Source organism: Marmota marmota, unplaced genomic scaffold, assembly GCF_001458135.2.
Source record: "Marmota marmota marmota unplaced genomic scaffold, marMar, whole genome shotgun sequence".
Lineage (NCBI taxonomy): Eukaryota > Metazoa > Chordata > Mammalia > Rodentia > Sciuridae > Marmota > Marmota marmota.
The window spans coordinates 23,314,687-23,337,775 of NW_025999869.1; the positions used below are offsets into that span (position 1 = coordinate 23,314,687).

The 23,089-nt window shown below is 39.6% G+C and overlaps 1 protein-coding gene across 2 annotated transcripts in view; it reads left to right on the top strand.

Moving 5' to 3' along the window:
• Slc22a4 (solute carrier family 22 member 4) overlaps positions 1-21,322 on the top strand; it is a 49,181-nt gene extending 27,859 nt beyond the window's left edge. The window contains exons 4-10 of one of the 2 annotated variants that reach the window (XM_015492733.2): positions 1,600-1,771; positions 8,409-8,535; positions 11,941-12,041; positions 13,647-13,861; positions 14,698-14,880; positions 17,899-18,034; positions 20,993-21,322. In XM_015492733.2, the coding sequence (XP_015348219.1) occupies positions 1,600-1,771; positions 8,409-8,535; positions 11,941-12,041; positions 13,647-13,861; positions 14,698-14,880; positions 17,899-18,034; positions 20,993-21,068 (1,010 nt within the window). In that variant the 3' untranslated portion in view covers positions 21,069-21,322. The remainder of the gene's footprint in view (positions 1-1,599; positions 1,772-8,408; positions 8,536-11,940; positions 12,042-13,646; positions 13,862-14,697; positions 14,881-17,898; positions 18,035-20,992) is intronic. The other variant, XM_048783343.1, reaches the window with a different exon arrangement.
• Positions 21,323-23,089: the final 1,767 nt, after the last annotated feature.

Sequence of the window (23,089 nt, forward strand, 5' to 3'; positions counted from 1 at the left end):
TCTTTTCCTATTTTGATGCCTTTAATTTCTTTCGTCTGTCTAATTGCTCTGGCCAGTGTTTCGAGAACTATGTTGAACAGAAGTGGAGAGAGAGGGCATCCCTGTCTTGTTCCAGATTTTAGAGGGAATGCCTTCAATTTTTCTCCATTCAGAATGTCCATCTGGCTTTTTAAGTAGTAAAGTTGCTCAAGAGAGAATCACTAAGGCAGGTGGCTCCGTTCTGATGAGTGAGGGAGAGCGAATGGGATGGGTTGGCACAGGTAGGCAGTGGTTGCTAGGACATCAGCAGCAAATGCTGCTTCTCTGGAATTCATTCTTTAGCCTGTGCTAGGGCCCCATAAATGTGGTTAAGAAAATCTCTCTTGAGAGCCAAACTAAATGTTCTTTGAATTATCTGTGCTTTATTTCCTGGGCTACTTCTTCTCTGTAGTATGGGCAAATCCCAAACAAAAGGCAGAACTGTTGCTATTGGCTAGATCTCTGCCCATGAGGCAAAGGAACAAGAGTGGCCTCTGGAGCTCTATGACAAGGAGCTTGTGCTTGGCCTCCTCATTTCCATCCAAGAATTCCAAAGACCAGGCAACAACTCTGGAGTAACTGGCACCAAGGGTCCCCTGTGGTGCTGTGCAGAGCAGCAGCTCAGGGTTTCCAGCAATTCCTGTGGCAGACAGTGCGCAACACCACGAGATCTTGGGCCTTTATACTGTTCTGGGAAAGTTGTCTACTTCACTGGGAGTGTGCCCAGCTCCAGGGATGCCACCTGCAGGGGTAGCAGAACAGCTCCTTCTCTTTTGTTCTCAGTCTGAGAGGACTGTATCTGCCTGGGGCTATCTCTGTGGGGGAAGTCAGCCCTGGTGCTGGGGGCCTGCTCTGTGCATCTCCAGAGCCAGCTCCTGTTTATCGTTTCTTGGGGCTGGAAACTGAGAGCCCTCCACTGTTTCCCCATGGGCCAATGTCTGTTTACTTACAAATGAGACACATGGGACAGGCAGCCCCTCAGAAGAGCCACCTGAGTCTCTTGGACAAGAAGTTCTCTCTGCTTCTCTCTGAGTCTCTTATTGTAAATATGCATCAGTCTCAGAAGGGACCACCTCCCGGGGGTGGGTAAGATAGTTCTAGGACATGAAATGGCTTTTAAAAACACAAATCTAGCTGAGCATGGTAGTGCACACCTGTAATCCCAGCTACTCAAGAGGCTTGGGCAGAAGGATCTCAAGTTTGAATCCAGCTTGGACAATTTAGTGAGATCCTATTCCAAAATATAAAAGGAAAAAAGGACTATGGATGTAATTCAGTGGAGCACTTGCCTAGCAAGGGCCAGGCCCTGGGTTCCATTCCTGGTACGACCCTCTCACACACTCTGCAAATGCAAATCTATGGCTCCTTTAAACATTTCCGGGAATTCCTTCCATAAGTAGATACATCCTGGATCTCCTCCCATCTTCCCCCACCCTGACCACTCCTGCTCTGGGCCATGAACAAATACCTTTCCCCTTTTCTAAGTGGTCGTAGTGTGAACTCCAACATCCAGATAATGACATATAAGGCCAATCTTAAAGTGAGGTTAAAATGCTAACACTCCTCCCTTGTTTTGAACAGGAACTGAAATTCTTGGCAAGTCAGTTCGTATTATATTCTCCACGTTAGGCGTGTGCACGTTTTTTGCCGTGGGCTACATGGTGCTGCCACTGTTTGCTTACTTCATCAGAGACTGGCGGATGCTGCTGCTGGCACTGACAGTGCCCGGGGTGCTGTGTGTCCCACTGTGGTGGTGAGTGTGATTCACTTGTTCCCAGCCAGGCCCACTGCAACCTGAGGTGGCTGCCTTCAAGCCCAAGCCTGGAGAGTTTCTGTCTCTTCGTGGGTGGGCCCAGACTGCTGGGTTTTGATTATCCGTTACCCTTCAAAGCTGTCTTCTGGGGGGATTCTGATCCCCTCCCAGAGTCTCCTGGCTCTCGTCTGTTGTTGGTTGAGGTTGTTGGTGGAGATGGTATTGTCGGATTTTGTTTTTAACTCTGCCCTCTGCCTTTGATACTTTGTCCTCTAGAAGGTCTCTTTCTTGGGCTGGAGTTGTAGCTCAGCGGGAGAGCGCTTGCCTAGCACATGTGAGGCACTGGGTTTGAACTTCAGCACCACATAAAATAAATAAATAAAAGAAAGGTATTGTATCCATTGACAACTAAAAATTTTAAAAAAGAAAATCTCTTTCTCTATTCAGCTACAGTACAGTGAGTCTTCTGTATCTGTGTGTTCTGCACCCACAGACAGATTCAATCAACAGAGGATTTTTTTTTTTTTTTTGGTAAAAGGCATCTATACTGAATAAGTACAGACCTTATTCTTGTCCTTATTCCCTGAACTATACAATATAACAACAGCTATTTACACTGTATTTAATTGTATCAGGTTTTAATGGGCTGGAGATAGCTCAGTGGTAGGGCACATACTTAGCATGCACAAGACCCTGGGTTCAATGCCCGGCACCCAAATAAATAAATAAATTTTATTTATTTATATATTTACATTATTATATATATACATTTAATTATATTAGATGTTATATTAGGTATTATAAGTAACCTAGAGGGGATTTAAGGTATACAGGATAAGGTGTGCAGATTATATGCAAATAGTGTACTATTTTATATAAAGGACATGAAAGTCTTAGGATTTTTATACCTGCAGGGGTTCTGGAACCAAGGCCACATAGATATCAAGAAATACTTAATTACTTATGATGATTGGCATCTAAGGTGCTCCTGCTTATCTACTTGGATACTTGGAGGGATTACTTTTGTTTAAAGAGAAGTTAAAGAAGTGTTCTCTTCTCCCACAGTCCCTAACTCTTTTTCCCCACCACTGAAGATTGAACCCAAGACATTGTGCATTTTAGGCAAGTACTATACTACTGAGCTACTCCCCCCCCACCCCAGGACCTTCCCAACAGTTAATGGGTTAATCTCCCAAATTTGGAGATTCTAGCTTCAGTCTTACCTAATATGACTCTCCCTGGAATATCTGAGGGGAAAGAACAAATTAACAATAATGGAATAAGGTCCAAGCCATACTCCCTTTTTTTGGAATGTCTTTTGGAATGTCTCATTTCTTTGATTTTCATATTTAAATAAGAAGAAAGGGGATTTCTTTCATTTCTCTCTCTCTCTCTCTCTCTCTCTCTCTCTCTCACACACACACACACACACACACACACACACACACACACATTTATTCTTCTTGGTTTGTTTCATTAACCAAAGAACCAGTAGTAGCTGGTTGGTTTCTATCTGCTTATACAATTGCTTATAAAATTATGTAATAAAAGTTTCTTTGATAATTATTTGGAATTCAAAGTTTAGATGAGACCTCATGATTTTTCTGTCATATCCTGCTGGGAATTTATCCAGATGGTCTATCTTGCTGCAGCTTTTAGGCAACCACAGGGGTTGACAGCCCACCTTGGCCTTCCTTGCCTGGCCAGGTGGCTCAGGTTGGACTCTCCATAGTACTGTCTTCTTATGACCTCCAAGACTGTGCAGTTTAACAGCACAGATTTTTGGCATGAAGTATATGTGGGGTGGGGATTAGTGTATGGAGGGAGAATTTTTTCCCCTTAATTCCCTGGAATTTGAGAAGAGATTTTTTTTTTAAAGGCCAAATGTTTCTCTTATTTATGTGTAAGTTTCTTCTGAAACCCAGTCTGAGGGTCAGTAAATGAGGAGAGGCTATTATCTATACAATTCTGCCTCTAAGGAAAGCACCCAGATTGGCAAGAGCTGAGCAATTTTCTGGAATGAGAGTCATTGTCATCATTATCATCATCACACCCTTGGTCCTTCTTTCCACAATCCCTGTGCTAACTAAATCTATTGAAAAATGTTGGTGACCAGGGCTCTCAAGACACATGACAAGGTTATTTTCTGCCTCTTCAGATAAATTATTTCAATAATCTATGTTCTTTGGCTCATGTTGTCATTTTGGCCTAAGTGATCAGTACTTTTAAAACCGGTTGTAATACATTTTATTGTTGTAAGATGCTATCAGAGAGGAGAACAACAGCAGAGCTCTGATGGCCCATACACACTTGAGTAGATCTTTCCTCAGGACCTCATATCATAGCAGTAGCAGCTCTTGTTGAGACCTCTGAGTTTTCAGCAGAGAAGACTCATTCCACACAAAGCTGCCTCACTCTGCCCTGAGGAGAGTTCTTTATTTCATTGCCCATGGGCTGGTCCACGAGTGCTCCTGGCTATGGGCACATTGCACCAGGGACAAGACTTCCTCAGACAGAGGGCAGCAGGGGGCCAGCTCTCATGAGCTGAGTGCTCACCCGGAAAGTTTTCATTATCTTAAAGTCTTTTCATTTTCCTCTAAAACCAAAACAACTTTCTTCTGAACATCTAGTCCTTGAGGGCTAGACTTCCTTAAATGATGTTCATTAGCTAGTGGGCTGGGATGAGGAGGGACTGCTTCAGGGTCCTGGGTACCCTGCTGCCTAATCAGAATGTGACAGACTCTCCAGCAGCATCCCACCCCTGCTTAATCTGAAGTAAATCTATAGAAAGATTATAGTGTGCAACCTCATTTGGCACTCTATTAGCTTCGGAAATGATCTCTAGACAAGAGATTTTGTGCACTAAAAAAGCAACTTAAAAGTAGATATTCCAGGGGCCCCATGTTACTGTAGTTTTAGGGTGAGAGCCCCAGCTCTGGGAGGTCCTGAAAGACTAGATTCTGCCACATTCCAAGATGCCAATTAAAGAGAAAAGCAGTTGTGAAGGCTAGAAAGGAACTTTAATCAGTGTATCTATAGCATGAAGACAAGAGGACCAGTGTCATCACCCCATCTTCAGGGTTACTGATGTGAGCTCCCAGACTATATAAGAAAGGGGGCCAGAAGTCTGTAAGTCAAGCAGTGTTGATTAAACTGCAATCTGGTTGATCATTGCCTCAGATTTGATCTGGAGGTGACTTATCAGCTGGTTGCAATAAGAAAGTTGCTGTTTCCTGGGGTTGAAGGTAGTTTCAACTCATCACAAGATGTTTCTCAATCAGACCTGTTGTTTCTAGAATCTCAGGCTCTGAAAATAATACAGAGCAAAGGAGACAGATGCAAAATGGAGGCAGAGGTGCCAAGGGAGGGTGCATGGGGGCAGGAAAGATGGTGGAATGAGATGAACATCATTACTCTGATTCTAGTTACCCATTGGACATTTGCAGGCTCAAGTGAAGAGTCAACATTTTCAGCCAAAGCAGCTACTAAGTCCCTGTTACAAGTTCACTGGGCTGGAAAATGGGAGTCAAACCTACATAGAACCACTGAAGGTGGTTTGGAACTTTTTTTTCCTTCTGGGTACTGAGGATTGAACCCAGGAGTGCAGGAGTGATTTACTGCTATATATCTCCAGTCATTTTTTTTGAAAATTTATTTATTTAATTTAATTAGGTATATATGATAGCAGAATGCATTTTGATTCATTGTACACAATTGCAGCACAATTTTACATTTCTATGGTTGTACACGATGTAGAGTCACACCATATATGCAGTCACATATGTACCTAGGATAATGATGTCCATCTCATTCCACCATCTTTCCTGCCCCCATGCCCCCTCCCTACCCTCCTTCCCCTTTGCCCAATCAAAGTTCCTCCATTTTCCCCATGCCTACCCACTCCACATTGTGGATCAGTATCCACTTATCAGAGAGAATATTCGGCCTTTGATTTTTTAGGATTGGCTTACTTTGCTTAGCATGATATTCTCCGACTCTATCCATTCACCTGCAAATGCCATAATTTTATTCTCTTTTAATGCTGAGTAATAGTCCATTGTGTATATATACCACAGTTTCTTTATCCATTTATCTATTGAAGGGCATCTAGGTTGCTTCCACAGTTTAGCTATTGTAAATTGAGCTGCTATGAACACTGATGTGGCTGCATTACTATAGTATGCTAATTTTAAGTCCTTGGGGTGTAGACCGAGGAGTAGAATAGCTGGGTCAAATGGTGGTTCCATTCCGAGTTTTCTAAGGAATCTCCATACTGCTTTCCAGATTGATTGGACCAATTTGGAGTTCCACCAACAATGTATGAGTGTGCCTTTTCCCCCATATCCTCAGTCCTTTTTACATTTTATTTTGAGACAGGATTTTGCTAAATTGTTGAGGCTGGCCTCAAATTTGCAATCCTCCTGCTCAGCTTCCTGCATCACTGGGATGACAGGCATGTGCCACCATGCCTGGCTGCTTAGGACTTTTTTTTTTAATGTCCCAAATTCTCTTAAAAAAGTTTGGCAGGAAGTGGCCACAAGTGTGTGTGGAGTATAGTAGGTGGGGACAGGGTGGGGAAAGAAGCCATAGATGAACAGTAGAGAAGTCTTAGCAATTTCTGGCTGACTAAATATTAGAAATTAGAAGAAAGAAAGAAAGATATTTCTTTGTTTTTCATTGGTGTGTTATAGTTACACACAATAGTGGAATTTATTACGTCATATTCAAACATGCACATAACATAATTTGATCAATCTCATTCCCCAGAACCTTTCATTTCTCTACTTACCTCCCTCCCTCATCTACTTGCTCTGTTCTATGATCTCCCTTACATTATTGATATGATTGTTTTAATTTGTGCATTATAATTATAAACATGCAGGATTCATTGTGGTATATTCATATATGAATATAGCATAATTTGGTAGATTTCATTCCCCCATCTTTCCCCATGTCCTGCCCTCCTTCCTGCATCTCAGTGCCCTTCCTCTACTCTGTTGGTGGAAGGCAGGACATTTCTAAGCATAACCTAGTTGGGGAAAGATACTGCTCAGTAGAGATGTCCATGAAATATGGCCTTGTAGTAAGACCTCTAATTCTATATAGCCACCAACCTGTGTAGCTATTTATATTAAAATTAATATTAAAAGCAAATAGAGTTACACTTTCATCCTTTCAGTCACACTAGTTATATTAGCTCAATATGTAGTTAGTGGCTTTGGGGACAACACAGATATAAGACATTCTGGAAGTTTTACTAGACTGCACAGCTCTGATGACTGGGGGTCACTGACAACATCAACACAAGTTTCTACAGGGACAAACTAAGAACATATTCTGAAAAATGCAAACTGGGCACATTTTCCAACCCATGTGCTAAGTAGGCTGGCGAAGGGAACTGGTCATTGGCCATCTAATACATCAGATGTATTAGTTTTGCTGTGAGATAATTCCCAGTGCAGCTTTGGGGCCTATTACTTAGAGGAGACCTTTGTACCTGCTACTTGTAATTTATTTTCTAGGATAACTGAGTACTGACACTTAGGTTAGGAAAACAAGATTTGGCAGGGAATGCCTAAAGAGTCTGAGAAATGAAAGACAGGAAAGAACAGTCTTATATTTGTAGCTGTGTTTGAACATCTGTTATCAATGTGTATGGACTATTTAATTTTTTTAAATTATGTTTTTAGATATTGGGGGAAAAAAAAAAACAAAATAAAACAGGAAAGAAACCATGGGAGCTCATCTCCCAAAAACTGGTTTGTGTACTCTCGCTGACCTAGAAACCTGCTATAAGCAATAAGGACAGCCCATAGGTGGTGCCAGTGCCCTCAACTTTCCCTCTGAATGCAGAAAATAAAAACTTAAGGAATACAAATGCCCCAGCCGTCCTTTACCCAAGAAACTTGCAACATCACTACCTGGGTCCCTATGATTCTGCGAGGAATAAATTCACCAAAAAAGATATTCTCCTCTCTTGAGGCACTTACAGTCCCCCTCAGAGCTACACCGGTCATTGAATTTTGGCCTTCTGCAACTGCCATAGCTTAAACATACCCACAATTAAGGTTATCCTTATGATCTGGTCCTGGTCTCAAGCACAACTGATGATCAATCCTGCAATTCAATCAGAAGTTTAAAACTTGAGGGTATTTTTATTTATTTCTAAGATCCAGTGCACATCTCATGAAGGCTTGCACCCAGTGGTCTTTAAAAAGACCACCTGATTATTACATATTGTCTACACTAATTGAAATGTCACACTGTACCCCAGAAATATGTATAGTATGTATGTACTATGTATCAGTTAGAAACAAAAATATAGCCAGTGCACAGTGATGCATGCCCATAATCCCAGCAACTCAGAAGGCTAAAATAGGAGGATCACAAGTTCAAGGCCAGCCTCAACAACCTTGTCTCAAAATAAAAAACAAAAAGGACTAGGGATGTGGCTCAATAGTAGAGTGCCCTGGGATCAATTCCCCAGTACCAAAATAAATTAATCAATTAAAATAAAAATTTTTAAAGAATACAAACTGGAATTTTATAAAATTAAATGATCCAAGGGAAGCTTACAGTTAATAGTCTCAAATCCTGCTGTTGTGAAAGATTATAAACTATTAAAAATGACTTCTAGGTTTATTCCTGAATCTCCCCGATGGCTAATATCCCAGAGAAGATTTAAAGAGGCTGAAGCTATCATCCAAAGAGCTGCAAAGATGAACAATATAGTTGCACCAGCTGTGATATTTGATCCTGCAGAGGTAAGTATTTGCAGATGTTTCCTCTTAAGATCAGCTCTGCATTCTTGATCTTATGGAATTTCATTTGTTAAGTGTCAACTATTAACCAGATTCTGTACTAGCCAGAAGGAACACAATCATGATTATGTTCTGAGATGAAATCCAGCTGGATATGGTGGTGTGCACCTGTAGTCTCAGCCACTGTGGAGGCTGAAGCAGGAGGATCTCAAGCCTAGGCATTTGGGGTTAGTCTGGTCAATGTAGCAAGAACTTGTCGCTTAAATAAAATTTTTTAAAAATCCATCTTAAAGAGCCATTTAAGAATTCACTGCAGTAGCTGGGGCTGTAACTCAGTGGTAGAGTGCTTGCCTAGCAAAGGTCTGGCTTCAGTCTGCATCAACCGAAAAGTATTAAGTGCAAACAATACAGGTAAATTGCTTAGCAAATATTTCCCCTTGATTTGCAAGTTGGTCTTCAATTTTTTGTTGACATAGCTATGTACTGATGATTTTTAAATGTCCAGATTAAGTGGAGAAAATGTGTTTGAGGGCTAGGCCACCCTGGGTTCCGCACTGTGCCTTGAATCTTACCAAAGCCTGTGAGAAAGCTATGCACATTTTTGTATGGCTATGTATCATGTCTAAGGCCATTAGATCTGAGAGCACAGGTTCAGGGTTCACACCACCCTCTGCCCTGAAAGGCAGGTTGGCTACAAGGGAAAGATGGTATTCCATGGAGGCAGTCATGCGTCTTGATAGTAAGAACATGCTGTCACCATGCTGTGCTGGCTCTGAGAGAAAACAAGAAAAATAAGAACAGAATTTTAAAATAATAGAATGTCATTAAGAAAGCAAGAGGATTCCATGAAAGGAAAATTATAAGAGAGGAAATGCCAAGGAATGGACCCTGTGCTAACAGTACAGAGAAAGAAGGCAGGGTGGCCCAAGGACTGAAGAAGCAGGTCCAGAGCAGGAGGACAGCAGGATTCATTTAGCTGAATAGAAAGGATGGGGCAGGGCATTCCTGGCTAAGAGAAGGGCCAGAGACTCTCGGGACTCCTGAAGAAGACTATGGTGGCTTCAGCAGAGTTACGCATGTCATGCACTAAAATCAGCCCTACTGGCTACCTCAGGAAGCAGAACTCTGTGGAGGACAGTGGCCTTGCCGGTGCTCTACCAGAGGGCTTCTCCTGTCCCTGGCTAACAGGACCTTTTCCAAAAGCAGATATCCTGGTCATGGCTATAGGCTTAATTACAGTAGCCATGAACCCAAGCTCTCAGACTAAGTTCTTTCACCCTTCAAATTAAGTCCTTCCCAGTCTTAATCAACTTAACTGGATACAAAAATAACATGGGAAGTGTCTAACACTCCTGCTTCCCCGTGTATTTGTTGATATTTATGCCTAGTTCCTATCTTCAAGAAGTTTACAGACTAATTGCTAAGAGAAAGATGAAAGCATCATCAAATAGATATATACTTATGAACAAATAAGAATAAAATCCTGTGTCCAAACATGCTCGGGATTGAGTCTCATTTCTTCCTGACATGACACACATCTAGCCTGAACTGGACAAGCCCACTGAGGGAAAGGCAACTTGTGCCTTCCCGAGGCCCAGTCATCTCCCCTGTTCATCATCCTATAGGATCCTCTTTAGAAGGACCTGCAGAGGCCCATTCAGAATGAGGAAGACCCTATTAGATGCAAGCACTATATTCACCTCATGTTAGATACTCATACTCCCCATATTGTTAGTAGGTACTGCTGTTAGCTCCATTTTTCAGGAGAGGAAACTGTGGCACAGAGAAATTAAGTGATTTACCTGGAATCAACAGCTCTTAGGATTTACAACCTACGTCTCTTTGGTGTCAAAGTGCATGCTATAAAAAGATGTGATTTTTTATTTCATGTTAAGGGCAGTAGCATTATATTGGACAGAAAAAAGAGAGAGAGAGAGTAGTATTATCTTGGGAAACAATCTTGAGCTTCCCTGGTTTCAGAAGAAGCACCTTCAACCTGCTCACATGCCTGATCCAGAGACTCTGGGTGGCAGGATCCAGACCAGGGACAACCACTGGATACAAAATATTTTTGTCCTGAGGTTTCCAAATTGGCTATTTATCACAGTCACTCAAGTGGTTTTAAATATACAGATTCCCAGGCTTCTGATTTCTATGGAAGAATCATAGTGAGCAGGCCCAGAGTGGGACCTGGCAATCTGCTTATTTGCCTATTAATTTGTTTGTTTGTTTATTGCAGTGCTGGGGCTCAAACCCAGGGACTCATACATGCTAGGGAAGCACTGCACCACTGAGCTGCATCCCTGGCCCTGGGAATCTGCATTTTAGCAAGGGCCTGTGGAAGTACCAAGTGTTAACACAGGCCTACCCACAGGTCCTGACTATGTGTGGCACCCCCAAAACCTCTAGGAGGACTTCCAATTCCCACTAGTTCATGCAGCAGCTTTGTTTTGTTGTAATAACTGGGTCATGCTGCTAGGGGCATGTTCTCCAAATAGCACAGGAAGGAAAAGACATTGTGGCTGTGAGCTGTCAGTGTCTGAGCACCTGGAAAAAAGGACACTGACATTTGGGGAGCACCTGCTACAATTGCAGGCCTGATGCTCTCACTTTCCTGATAGAAACTCCTCCCTCAGTCTGTTACTGAACACACACCATAGGACCACAAAATCTCCTACTTTATCTCCAAGAGATCCCCCACATCAGAACCTTATAACTTGTATTTTAGCTTCAATTCTAACCAGCTTAATTATAGAAAATTCACAACTCATGACAAGTTAACATCAGCAAATTAAAATGAAAACTATTGACAGCAGTAAGAAATTGCCACTAACCACTAGCCACTGATGGCTAGCATTTTTTCCTCAATGGTGCAGCAATAATAACAATAGTAATAATATAATATAGTTAAAATGCATTGGGCTTTTACTATAGTTCAAATATTATGCTAAGTTTCATATAAGATATTATTTAATCTTCTCAACTCCCAGTTAATATACCCATTTTGTAGAAAAGTAATCTGAATCTCAGAGAACATAAACTGTAACTTGCCTAAGGACACTCTCAGTTAATCAGAGTCTGTTCTGATGTTAAGAAACAACAAGAAAGTTATCAAAAAGCAGACATGACCTCCAAGTGGTTGGGGTCACATGGCCCTCCTCACCCAATAGCTGCAAGTCAGACTATGATAAGGAGATGGTGGGCTGCTATTGTATATTTTGAAGGCCTCTGTCTACAAAGGGCTGCAAACATTTTAAAGTGTTGGGATAAGCATCATAGATGCAAAATCACTTATTCCCCTGCAATTTGTAAGCATATTAAAGGTAAGAGTCACATGCATAAGTTTTTCCCATACCCAAGATACTTCCTTACTACTTCCCAATCTCATAGTTATTCGCATTGTTTTAGCTACAGGAGCTAAACTCCTCGGAGCAGCAAAAAGTTTACATTCTGGACCTGTTCAGGACCTGGAACATTGCCATAATATCCATTATGTCTTTGCTTTTGTGGTAAGTAATAAGTGACCTGGAAATGCAGTTACACAGCATCTAAATATTCACCTGATTTTCCTTAATTCAGGGAAACCCAGGCCTTGCCCTTCCCTTATCCAGGGAAACATGGCGAGGCCTGGGTTTCCCTGAAGAAAAATAAAAATTATAGATATTCTAAGTTATTTGGGAATTCCTCAGTTTAATTCATGGGACTAAATACAAAACAAAACAAAACAAAAACAGTTATAGGGACCAATATTGAGTCTGCAGTACTTGGATACACAAGGAAAGGATTCTCTTAATCCCTCCTAACATTAAGGGATTAAGACTAGTGATGGGGCTGGGCTGTAACTCAGTAGAAGACGGCTTGCCTAGCATGTGTGAGGCACTGGGTTCAATCCTTAGCACTGCATAAAAAATAAATAAATAAAATAAAGACATGATGTCCATCTACAATTATAGAAAAAAAAAAAAAAAGACTAATGATATCCCTGGTACCTGAAGCAGAAAGGCTAATTGAGTTCCTGCTTCCTGATGCTGAACAGGAATTGAGCAGTGAGGTAAGAATGACCTGGAGCCCCCCTGTCTGAACTGGAGTCTTGACATGCTTTTTCACACTCACCTGTAGCAAACTAATGAGTGGCTTTAAGGCACAGGAATAATGAATTGGCTTTGTAGAGTAGATTTAACAAAGTATCTTCTAAAAATGAGGAAGTAAAAAAGAAGAACCTGCCTACCCACAGTTGCATCATTAAAAAAGAAAAAAAAATGATCAGAACTGATAGGTTCAGGCTGAACCAAGTCTATTTTTAGAGTCATCTTGTTTTGTGATTCATTAATTCAGAGTTTTTGCTTCTGGATTAAGCAGATGTGTCCCAGGCACGTGGCCTCCCTAGCTGTGTTCTTACATCTCCTGCATCCCTGATGCAGTGTATCTCTAGCAGTGGTGCAATGGTGCCGATAACCAACAAGTCACTATTCCACCTGAGCTGCTCTTATTCCTAACAGAAAGTACTAAGATGCTTAGCGCAAGCAAGTTTAATTTTTTGTTTTGTTTTGGATTTGTCCTTGTGCTTCTCAGCTTGACCTAGTATGTACAAAGAGATCCAACAGTGTTCCTGAAAACATTCTTCATATAACCTCTGCTTTTCAGAACTGTTAATGATTTGTACAAATTTGCACATTTGTACACAGGGGAGTCTACCCTGTTAAATACTGATCTCTGTAGACTAGTGCTGTCCCATAGAACTTTCTGCAGTGATGGAAATGTTTTATATTTGTGTTGCCCAATATGGTAGCCACAAGCCATACATGGCTATTGAATGCTTAAAGAGTGGCTGATGGAACTGAATTTGTAATTCAGTTTTAATTTACTTAAACGTAAATGGCCGTATGTGGCTAGTGGCTTTATATAACACTTTAAGATCTGGACAACTTCTGTCTCTTTTTATTTTTTTGTGCTGGGGATCAAATCTAGGACCTAGCACATGGTAGGCAAGCATTCCACCATTGAGCTACATGCTCAGCCCAGCTCTAGACAACCTTTTGATCATGACAAAATTTTAAAGTGATTCAGATTGTTTATCCACTTGCCATTTTGATTGATTATCTTTCCTCTTTCAGGATGCTAACCTCAGTGGGTTACTTTGGTTTGTCCCTCAATGTTCCTAATTTACATGGAGATCCCTATCTGAACTGTTTCCTCTCTGCCCTGATTGAAGTTCCGGCTTACATTACAGCCTGGCTGCTGCTGAGAACACTACCCAGGCGTTATATCATAGCTGGGGTACTGTTCTGGGGAGGAGGTGTCCTCCTGTTGATTCAAGTGGTACCTGCAGGTAAGAAGTTAACCAAGATGAACAGCTTCCCAGAACATCCCGTTGACTAGGCCATTTATGAGTTACTGCTCTTTGATAACATCAGAGATGGATCAAATTAGCCAGGTGATAGCCAAGGACTATGGAGTTTTCTGCATTCAAAACAACTACCTTCAAACAGAAGAGTTAGAAACCACCAATTAAAGGGGGAGGGTAATTCTCCTCAAAGAAAGACCAAACTCTCAAATCTCCTACTTTGTGTCACACTCTTGATTCCTAATTTCTTGGTTCCTTCAAACCTTTTCTCTAGAAGTGTATTTTCAAGTGTTATAATTGATAACACATGGTGGTTCCACTATAAATTTAGCAATTTTATGGTCTGAATCTTTAGATAATTAAATAGGACACAAAGGGGCACATGTTTACCTTTTCCTCTATGTCCAGCTGTCTCATATTATAAAAATGTTAAGTCAATAAGATACATAGTAACATACATAGACATGTATTTCTTAATAATAAGAAACAGGATGGAAATGATTGGCCTTTTTCTCTAAAGATTAAACTTAACTATTCTACTTGCTAACAACTCGCCATGAAACTGTTGTCAAACAGAAGACAAGTGGACAAAGGTCACCGGATACCTTATGATCTAGAATAACAGTAGAGCAAAGTACAAAGCCACCCGTCACTCTCCATCTTGGTCCATGCCCCATTGGTCAGACATTTGAAGAGATAGTGTTATTTGGTAACACTTTATCTTAATGAAAATATTCCCTTTAGAGCACAAAGGACACAAAAAGCAACTTAGTTAACATTGCGTCTAAAGCACCTCTGTTTACAATGGGCCTCTTTTCCAGATTATTACTTCGTGTCCATCGGTCTGGTGATGCTGGGAAAATTTGGGGTCACCTCTGCTTTCTCCATGCTGTATGTCTTCACTGCAGAGCTCTACCCCACCCTGGTCAGGAACATGGCGGTGGGCATCACCTCCATGGCCTCCAGGGTGGGCAGCATCATCGCTCCCTACTTTGTTTACCTTGGTGAGATGCATCTTGTCTGTTTGTTCTTTCTTTAGTTTTAAAAATAAAAGTAGTTGATTTTCATTTTGAAAAATTCAAGCAGTATAGAAAATATTGGAAAAAGTACAAGTTCACCTCTCCTCTCCCAGCTCCCCAAATGGCCCTAGAAATAACCAATACCATTTCAGGTGACTTTGTGAACAACCATTCAGATGTTTAATTTTGCATAGGACACAGGCAAGTGCACACATGTGCTCACATATACATATGTGTATATTTTAAGCACAAAAATAAGTTATAACTTTTAAATTTGATATTGTCTCAAAATATCCTTTCAAATGGATATAATAAGTACTCTTTTACCTTCTTTTTAGTAAATACTATGTATATATCTTAACTTATATAAACTATGTATACATGTATGATATACATATCATACATTTAGTCGATGGATGGACATTAAGACCATTTCCAGGTTTTTGCTATTATATTTGAGCATTTCTAATGTGAATAGTCCAAATTCTAAAATGTTCCAAACTCTAAAACTTTTTGAGCACCAATGCTTGGATTTGGGAACATTTCAGATTTCAGACTTTCCAAATAAGAATGCTCAACTGGTGAAGTTTATTCCAAAATCCAAAAATCTCTGAAATATTTCTGGTCCCAAGCATGTTGGATCAGGGATGTTCACCCTATACAAAATAACATTGCAAGGAATATTCCCCTATGCTTCTATACCCTTTATGAACTTTTTTACATATATTTGGATTCATAGAAGTAATCTTGCTGGAACAATGCCATTTTAACATATCACACATATTACCAAATTTAACTCTAAATATTGTGCCAATAAATAACCTAATTATTAGTAGATGAGAGTAGTTGTTTCCCCATACCTTCACCACCAATGGGGACTATACAATTTTTAAATCATTGGTCATCTGATATATGAAATATTGACATCACTTGCTTTCATTTTTATTTCTTTAATTTTAAATGTTGTTGAGCATTTACTCATATATTTATTGGCCCTTCCATTTATTTTTCAATGAACTAACTGCTCATGTCTCTTGCCCATTCTTCTGAGAGTGCTTTTTTTTAATTTATTTTTTAAATTTGTTTTAATTAGTTACACATGAAAGTGCAATTATCTTAACATATCATACATTTGAATCATATGGGATATAATTTCTCATCTTTCTGAGTATACAGGTTGCAGAATTACATTGGTCATGCAGTCACGTATATACCCACAGCAATAATAATGTCTATTTTATTCTGCTGTCCTTCCATTTGTGTGAGCTCTTTGCAATGGAAGGAAATTAGCCTTCTGTATATATGTTGAAAGCATTTCCCCTAGTTTATCATTTGCATTTTGACTTTATGATTTTTTTTTGCAACACAGAAAATTTTAGTTTTTATATAACTGAATAAATCAATTTGGAATAACACCACAGAGGAACTTTAGTAGTATCTTCTTTGGGATATAGGATTTGGCATTTCGAGCCTTGTCTTCCTTCATTAAGGACTCTGTTGGTGAGAAATGTGGATATTCCTCCTAATTCTTCCTAGTCATCGTTTAGTTACCTACTGGTTCAAATATACAAACATGCGTACCTACACCCCAAAGACACGATTTCTCAGATAATAAACACACTCTAAATTATCAGAGAAAGAGAAACATTTTCCTAACTTAAATATACTCTGCACAGCTGCTCTGAACCACACCTGAGATCACCTATCACACAGAGTGGTGTCATTTCTCCTCTGTTCTTCTCTATAATTTCATTCTATTGCTCAGATGGTCCAGTGGTGGGCCTTTGGTTCATGAGAAACAAAGTTCAAAAAGGAGCTTTCAACTCCACAGTAGTTACTCCTAGTAGCAATACAGAGGCCTCAGAGAAGCCTTGGGATTAATGTTTTTCTTGTTTTAAGTTCAAATAAAATATTATAAATACATAGGGGTGGTGTTCCTCTATAAACACTGTATGCAGAAGAGAAGTGAAATCAAGATTCATTACTCTTCTGTCCTAGCAACATCACTAAAGAAGAGGTGGAATGATTGATCCTATTACATATAAAACTCAGACATGTAAATGCTGTAAAAAAAAAAAAAAAAAACTAAATCCAGGCACAGTGCTTTCACAGAATGTGCCCAACATTTATCATTTATTGTTTTATTTTTTAAAATTTATTTTTTAGTTTTAGGTGGACACAACATCTTTGTGTTATTTTTACGTGGTGCTGAGAATCTAACCCAGTGTCTCATACATGCTAGGCGAGCACTTGAGCCATATCCCCAGCCCCTCATTTATTGTTTTAAACTGAATTAAATATATTACTTAGATTATTTGTTAAAGCATCTCATGGAGCCAGGCATGGTAGCACACACCTATAATCCCAGCTACACTGGAGGCTGAGGCAGGAGAGCCACAAGTTTAACTTAGTGAGACCTTGTCTAGAAATAAAATAAAAAGGGATGGGGATGTGGCTCAGCAGTAGAGAACTCATCCAGCATGAGTAAGGCCCTGGGATCAATCTACAATACCACAAAAAAAAAAAAAAAAAAAAAATCATGACTCTGTGGACCTCACCTTCCAATGCAGCCTGCTGGTTTGAGCAAAAGCAAGGTCATTCCAGACTTATGATGGCCAGAATCTCTCCCTAAAACCTAGTGGTCAACCTCTTTCCTCTTGATGTTCTCCCACCCTCCATCTCCCACACTCCACTTACTTATACCTTAAGAGGAGAACTTAGTAAGCAAAGACTTCTATCAACAGAAAATCTGCTATGCATGATTAACCAGTGGCTTGGAAGATACCGGCTGATAGGAAAGAATTAGAAACCTCATAATAATGCAAAATCTAGTAGGTAAATGATTACAGACCTTCAGTCAATGGCATCTGCTGACTATTTTTCTTCTGAAGACGTTTGTATTTAAAACTGCTCTCATATCTACTGTTTGCCACTTTTACAAAATGATTCTTAAGAGCATCCCGGGAATCTGTGTCTGACATTTTTATGTTCGGTTCTTTACAGGTGCCTACAACAAAGTTCTGCCCTACATTGTTATGGGAAGTCTGACTGTCCTGATTGGAATTGTCACCCTTTTTTTCCCTGAAAGTTTTGGAGCAACTCTACCAGAGACCTTAGAGCAGATGCAGAAAGTGAAAGGGTAAGTGGAAACTAACCAAATGACAGGAAGAGTGAACACCAGAGAATAGCTAGGAAGATTCCAAAAACGAAGAGTAATAAGTAAAGTCCAGCTCTATCAGACGATAAAGCATATTGTTAAGCTGTGGTAATGGTACAGTAATAGAAACCAAGGGAGTAGATAGAATTCAGAATAAAACACAAGAAAATCTGAGAATTTAGTGTGTGACACAAAGCAACAATTCACAATCAATGGGGAAAAGTTAGACTACTCAATGAAAGTTGTTACAACATTCACCTAGATATTCTGAATAAAAATAAAAAGGTTGAGGGCTGGGGATGTGGCTCAAGCGGTAGCGCACTCGCCTGGCATGTGTGCGGCACGGGTTTGATCCTCAGCACCACATACAAACAAAGATGTTGTGTCCGCTGAAAACTAAAAAATAAATATTAAAACTCTCTCTTTCTTTAAAAAAAAAAACATATTAAAAAAAATAAAAAGGTTGAATTCTAACAAACAAATACATCAAGATAAATTCCAAAAAGATTTTTTAAATGGGCCTAAAAATGTGAAATCATAAATGTAAGAAAACATATTTTCAAAAAAAATTTTTGTAGAATAAATAAATAATTTAATTTTTTTAAAAAAATTTGTGCATGTGTGGTGCTGGGGATTTAACTCAAAGAATCACACATGCTAGGGAAGCACTCTCTCACTGACTCACAACCCCATTCTAAAAAACATGAATATTTTTATAACCCTTACAAAAGATCTGTCTTCTAACATAATATGAAAAATCAAAGCACCTTAAAGGACCAGGTACAGTGGCACACACCTGTAATCCAAGCTAGTCAGGAAGCTGAGGCAGGAGGATCACAATTTTGAGGCCATCCCTGAGAACTAGGTGAAACCCTGTCTCAAAATAAAAAATATATATATTTATTTATTGGGCTGGGGATATGGCTCAAGCGGTAGCACGCTCGCCTGGCATGAGCAGGGTGCTGGGTTCAATCCTCAGCACCACATAAAAATAAAGATGTTGTGTCCACCGAAAACTAAAAAATAAATATTAAAAAATTCTCTCTCTCTCTCTTAAAAAAAATAATATATATGTTTTTTTTTAAACAATGAGAGCACAGGGATGTAACTGAATGGTAGACTGCCTCCGGTTCAATCCCCAGAACAGAAAAAAAAAATTTATAACATAAAATACAGACATAGGGTTAATATACAAAAAATTGTTACTAATCACTGGAAAAATACAAACAACTCAGTAGGAAAACTGGTAAAGGACACAAACAGGCTATTGACAGAAAATGGTGACACCCCTATAGTCCCAGCCACTCAGGAGGCTGAAGCAGGAGGATAATGAATTTGAGCCCAGCCTGAGCAATGTAGGAAGACTCTGTCTCAAAAACAAAACAAAACAAAACAAAAAAAAGTGATGAAATTGAAGCATCCAATATACACATAAAAATTTATTTATCCACATTAAGAATTACAAAATAAAACAGTTTGGCATTATATTTTGATGAGATTGTATGAGGTTTTTCTTTCATCTATCAACTAATTCTGACACCTATGTAGATGTCCTACAATTTCAGTTCAATTCTGACAGTACATAAAGTCAGTGTCAAACTTAACAGGTTTAAAGGCTCATTTGGTCTCACAATATTTCTCTCATTTCAGATGCCATCACAAATTACCCACTTGGTTACAAAGTTTGGAGCTCCTATCATTTCCCTCCTTGGGTTTGCTAGAATAACTCTCAGGTCTTGGAAAAACACCTTACTTACTATGAGAAGTTTATGATAAAGGTTGCAATGAAGTAGTCAGATCTAGTGATAGGGACAGGTCTGGAAGGGTCCTGAATGCAGGAGCTTTTGTGCTACTCTCCTGGCACATGGAGGAGTTCAACAATTCAGAAGTTCTCTGAACCAACCTTATCGTTTAGTAGTTTCCACAAAAGTTTCATCACATTAGCTTGATAGATTATTATTAACCCTATCTCCAGTTCTCTCCTCTCCTCAGAGGTTGAAAGAGTGGAAGCTAAAAGTTCCAGACTCCTGAATCAAGGTGTGATCTTCCTGGTGACCAGCCCCAATCCTGAAGCTAGCTAAGGGCCTTGCCAAGAGTTGCCTCTGTGGAACAAAAGTCATAATTATCACTCCATCCCTCAGGAAATTACAGGATATTTAGCATTTAGGAGCTCTGTGTCAGGAACCAGAGATAAAGACCAAACAACTTTCTATGATACCACAGCTTGGCAAATGTTTAAGATTAATGGTTTGCAGGAGCTAAGATTTTAAGGTGAATCTGCCTCAAATGCTACATCTGCTGCATAAATCTGAGCAGATCATTGACGTTTCCTTAACTCAGTACTCCTGTCCATTGTATGAGAATGTTTCACATGGTTGTTTTGAGGTTATATAAGATAAAGTGTTTTTAGGGGCTGGGGTTGTGGCTCAGCAGTAGAGCACTCTCCTAGCATGTGCGAGGCACTGGGTTCAATCCTCAGCACCATGTAAAAATAAATAAATAAAATACAGGTATTGTGTCCAACTACAACTAAAAAAAAATTAAAAAGAAGATAAAGTGTTTTGAGTGCCTAACTATGATAAAGATAAGTCCATAAGTGAAAAGGATTCTGATCCCTGAAAGAACAAGTACAGTGAAAGAGCCATTTTTAGTAAGTTTTTTAAAATGATAAAACTACTTCAATATCAACTTTAATTGTAAAAGAACTTCAAGTTAACCCTTTATCCTTTCCTCAGGAAAATCTTGAAAGAATTTAAGTTCTATGTTTAAGAAAATAACCAAGATGTTCAAAATCAAGTACTAGATCTATGCTGATGAGACTCTTCAATTTGAGTTAAAATACTCCGTCATTAATCAAAGAATGGTTTTTCCTTGTCAGCTCAGCTTTTTTGAGGAGGATCTTGAATTTTTAGTTTCCTTTAGCATCTGTTTTATTTTCAGGTTCAGATGTTGGAGGAGATCAAGAAACTCAATACAGAGAGAAGAAAATCCCAAGGTTCTAATAACTGCATTCTGAGGAAACTTCTGTTGTATCTGATACTCTGAAAAACAGATGCACACATCAGACTCTGTGAAGAAACCAAAGCCTTCTCTGATGAAGTGGACTGACAGCAACGATCAACACTAAAATGTACCGTGCTATGGAGAATGCGTGTCCTAGAAAACTCTGAACCACTCTTCCAGAGAGTCTCCTTGTTTTTAACAACAAACATTTCTAGAGGGTCTTCCTGACTAATTCAATAAAATAAATTTGTAAGATTTTTTTTTTAATGTGGCAAAGACTGGTAAAATCCACAGAAAGGGTAACCTTCATTTCCAAATATACAAGTATTATCCAAATAAAAAAAAATCATTGTATTAACACAACTATTAGAGGACAACAGTGTGTATGTATGTGTACATATAAAAATTTACTTTTTTTTCACGAGTTTTTTAATAGAGCTTGAATGTGAATCAGCATATTCAAAGATACAGCTGTTTTTGAAGTGAACTCATAGAGTGCTATAACCAAATGATTATAGTCTGCCAGCTGTGAATTCTTGAAGATGACATGTGCTATATAGTTAAGCCTATGATGGTTGCATATGTACCAAATGTGTACAGACTTTTTTTTCTTATAAATATTTGCTAAACAATATAGTTTAACAACTCTTTACATAACATTTACATTTCATTAGATTAAAAGTAATCTCGAGATTATTTAAGCTATACCAGAGGATATATGCAATACCATGCTATTTGGTATGAAGGACTTGAGCATCCTCAGATTTTAGTAACCAACAGGGTCCTGGAACCCTTCCTCCATGGATACTGCAGGATTATCATATATAATATTATGTTATTATATGCTCCTTTAAAAGGAATTGATGACAGGTTTAAAAAAAAAAGAAAAGAAAAGAAACATTTTCTCCCTCGATTGTCACACTCGACACAGAGCATTTGTGTAACCAGATGTTTGTGGCTGGGGAATAGCTATTACCCCACACATTCAGAAGATGAATGGATGTCCTATAGCTCAATTCAATTCATATATGTCTACCTGATAACAGTGTCAGATCCCTCAGGATGAAGGTTCAGTCCCAAACAACTGCCCCTCTGCGGCTGTGGATTGCAAGTCCAGGCCACTCTACTTGTGACCAATTGGATACAAACAAGGGTGCCCAGGACCTCCTCCAGGATTCAATGAATCTGCTTCGCCAGCTCTCAGAATTCAGGGAAATGCTTATTAACGTTGCCAGTTTATCAAACAGTATACAGATGAAGAGATTCAAGGGCCCTCCTAGCACATAGACACTTATCAAATCTTGTTATTCAAGAGTTTTCGCAGCTCTTGATCTCCAGTGCGCCCACATCAGACGTCACCGAGTAGGCTGAAAATTCCAAACCTCAAATCCTCTGTCACCTGGTCTTTCTGGTGACTGGCTCCAACCTCAGTTACCTTATCTAGGAACCCCACATCAGTAACCTCATTATTATAAACCTGGAAGTTACCAACGGTGCTTATTTGTTATTATGAATAACAAAAGATCCATCACTCAGGAAATTCCAGTGGTTTGGTTACTGGGCAGAGGCCTACCCTGAAACTGAGGCAGCCAGCCATGGAGACCTGTTCTCCACCCTGATTCTTTCAATCATGCCAAAAGATTTTAGACATGGCACTCAGAGTAGCAGGTATGAGTTTTATTAGAAGGAATAGGAAAATAAAAATGGGGACAATCTCAAGGAAGAAAGTGGGTCCCCTCAGAGAGGAGAAGGATGACTTGCCCCTCCTGCCTTCCACCTTTATCGGGAGTCCCAGGGAAGTTTCCAGAGAATCCCACTCAGGTTCACCTCTTGACTTTTGAGTGACAGCAGGATGACATTAGACTTTCAAGATTCCATTGTGCATGATTGGTCACTTTGGCTCATGCTGACCTGTTCTAATGGGAACCTGTTCTTAACAGATTTTACGATTAGGGAAAATTATTCTTATCTCTCTTGAGTTCTGAGGTCTGATCTGTGCAAGGCTTACAAAAGTCTCCCCCCACCCACCCACCC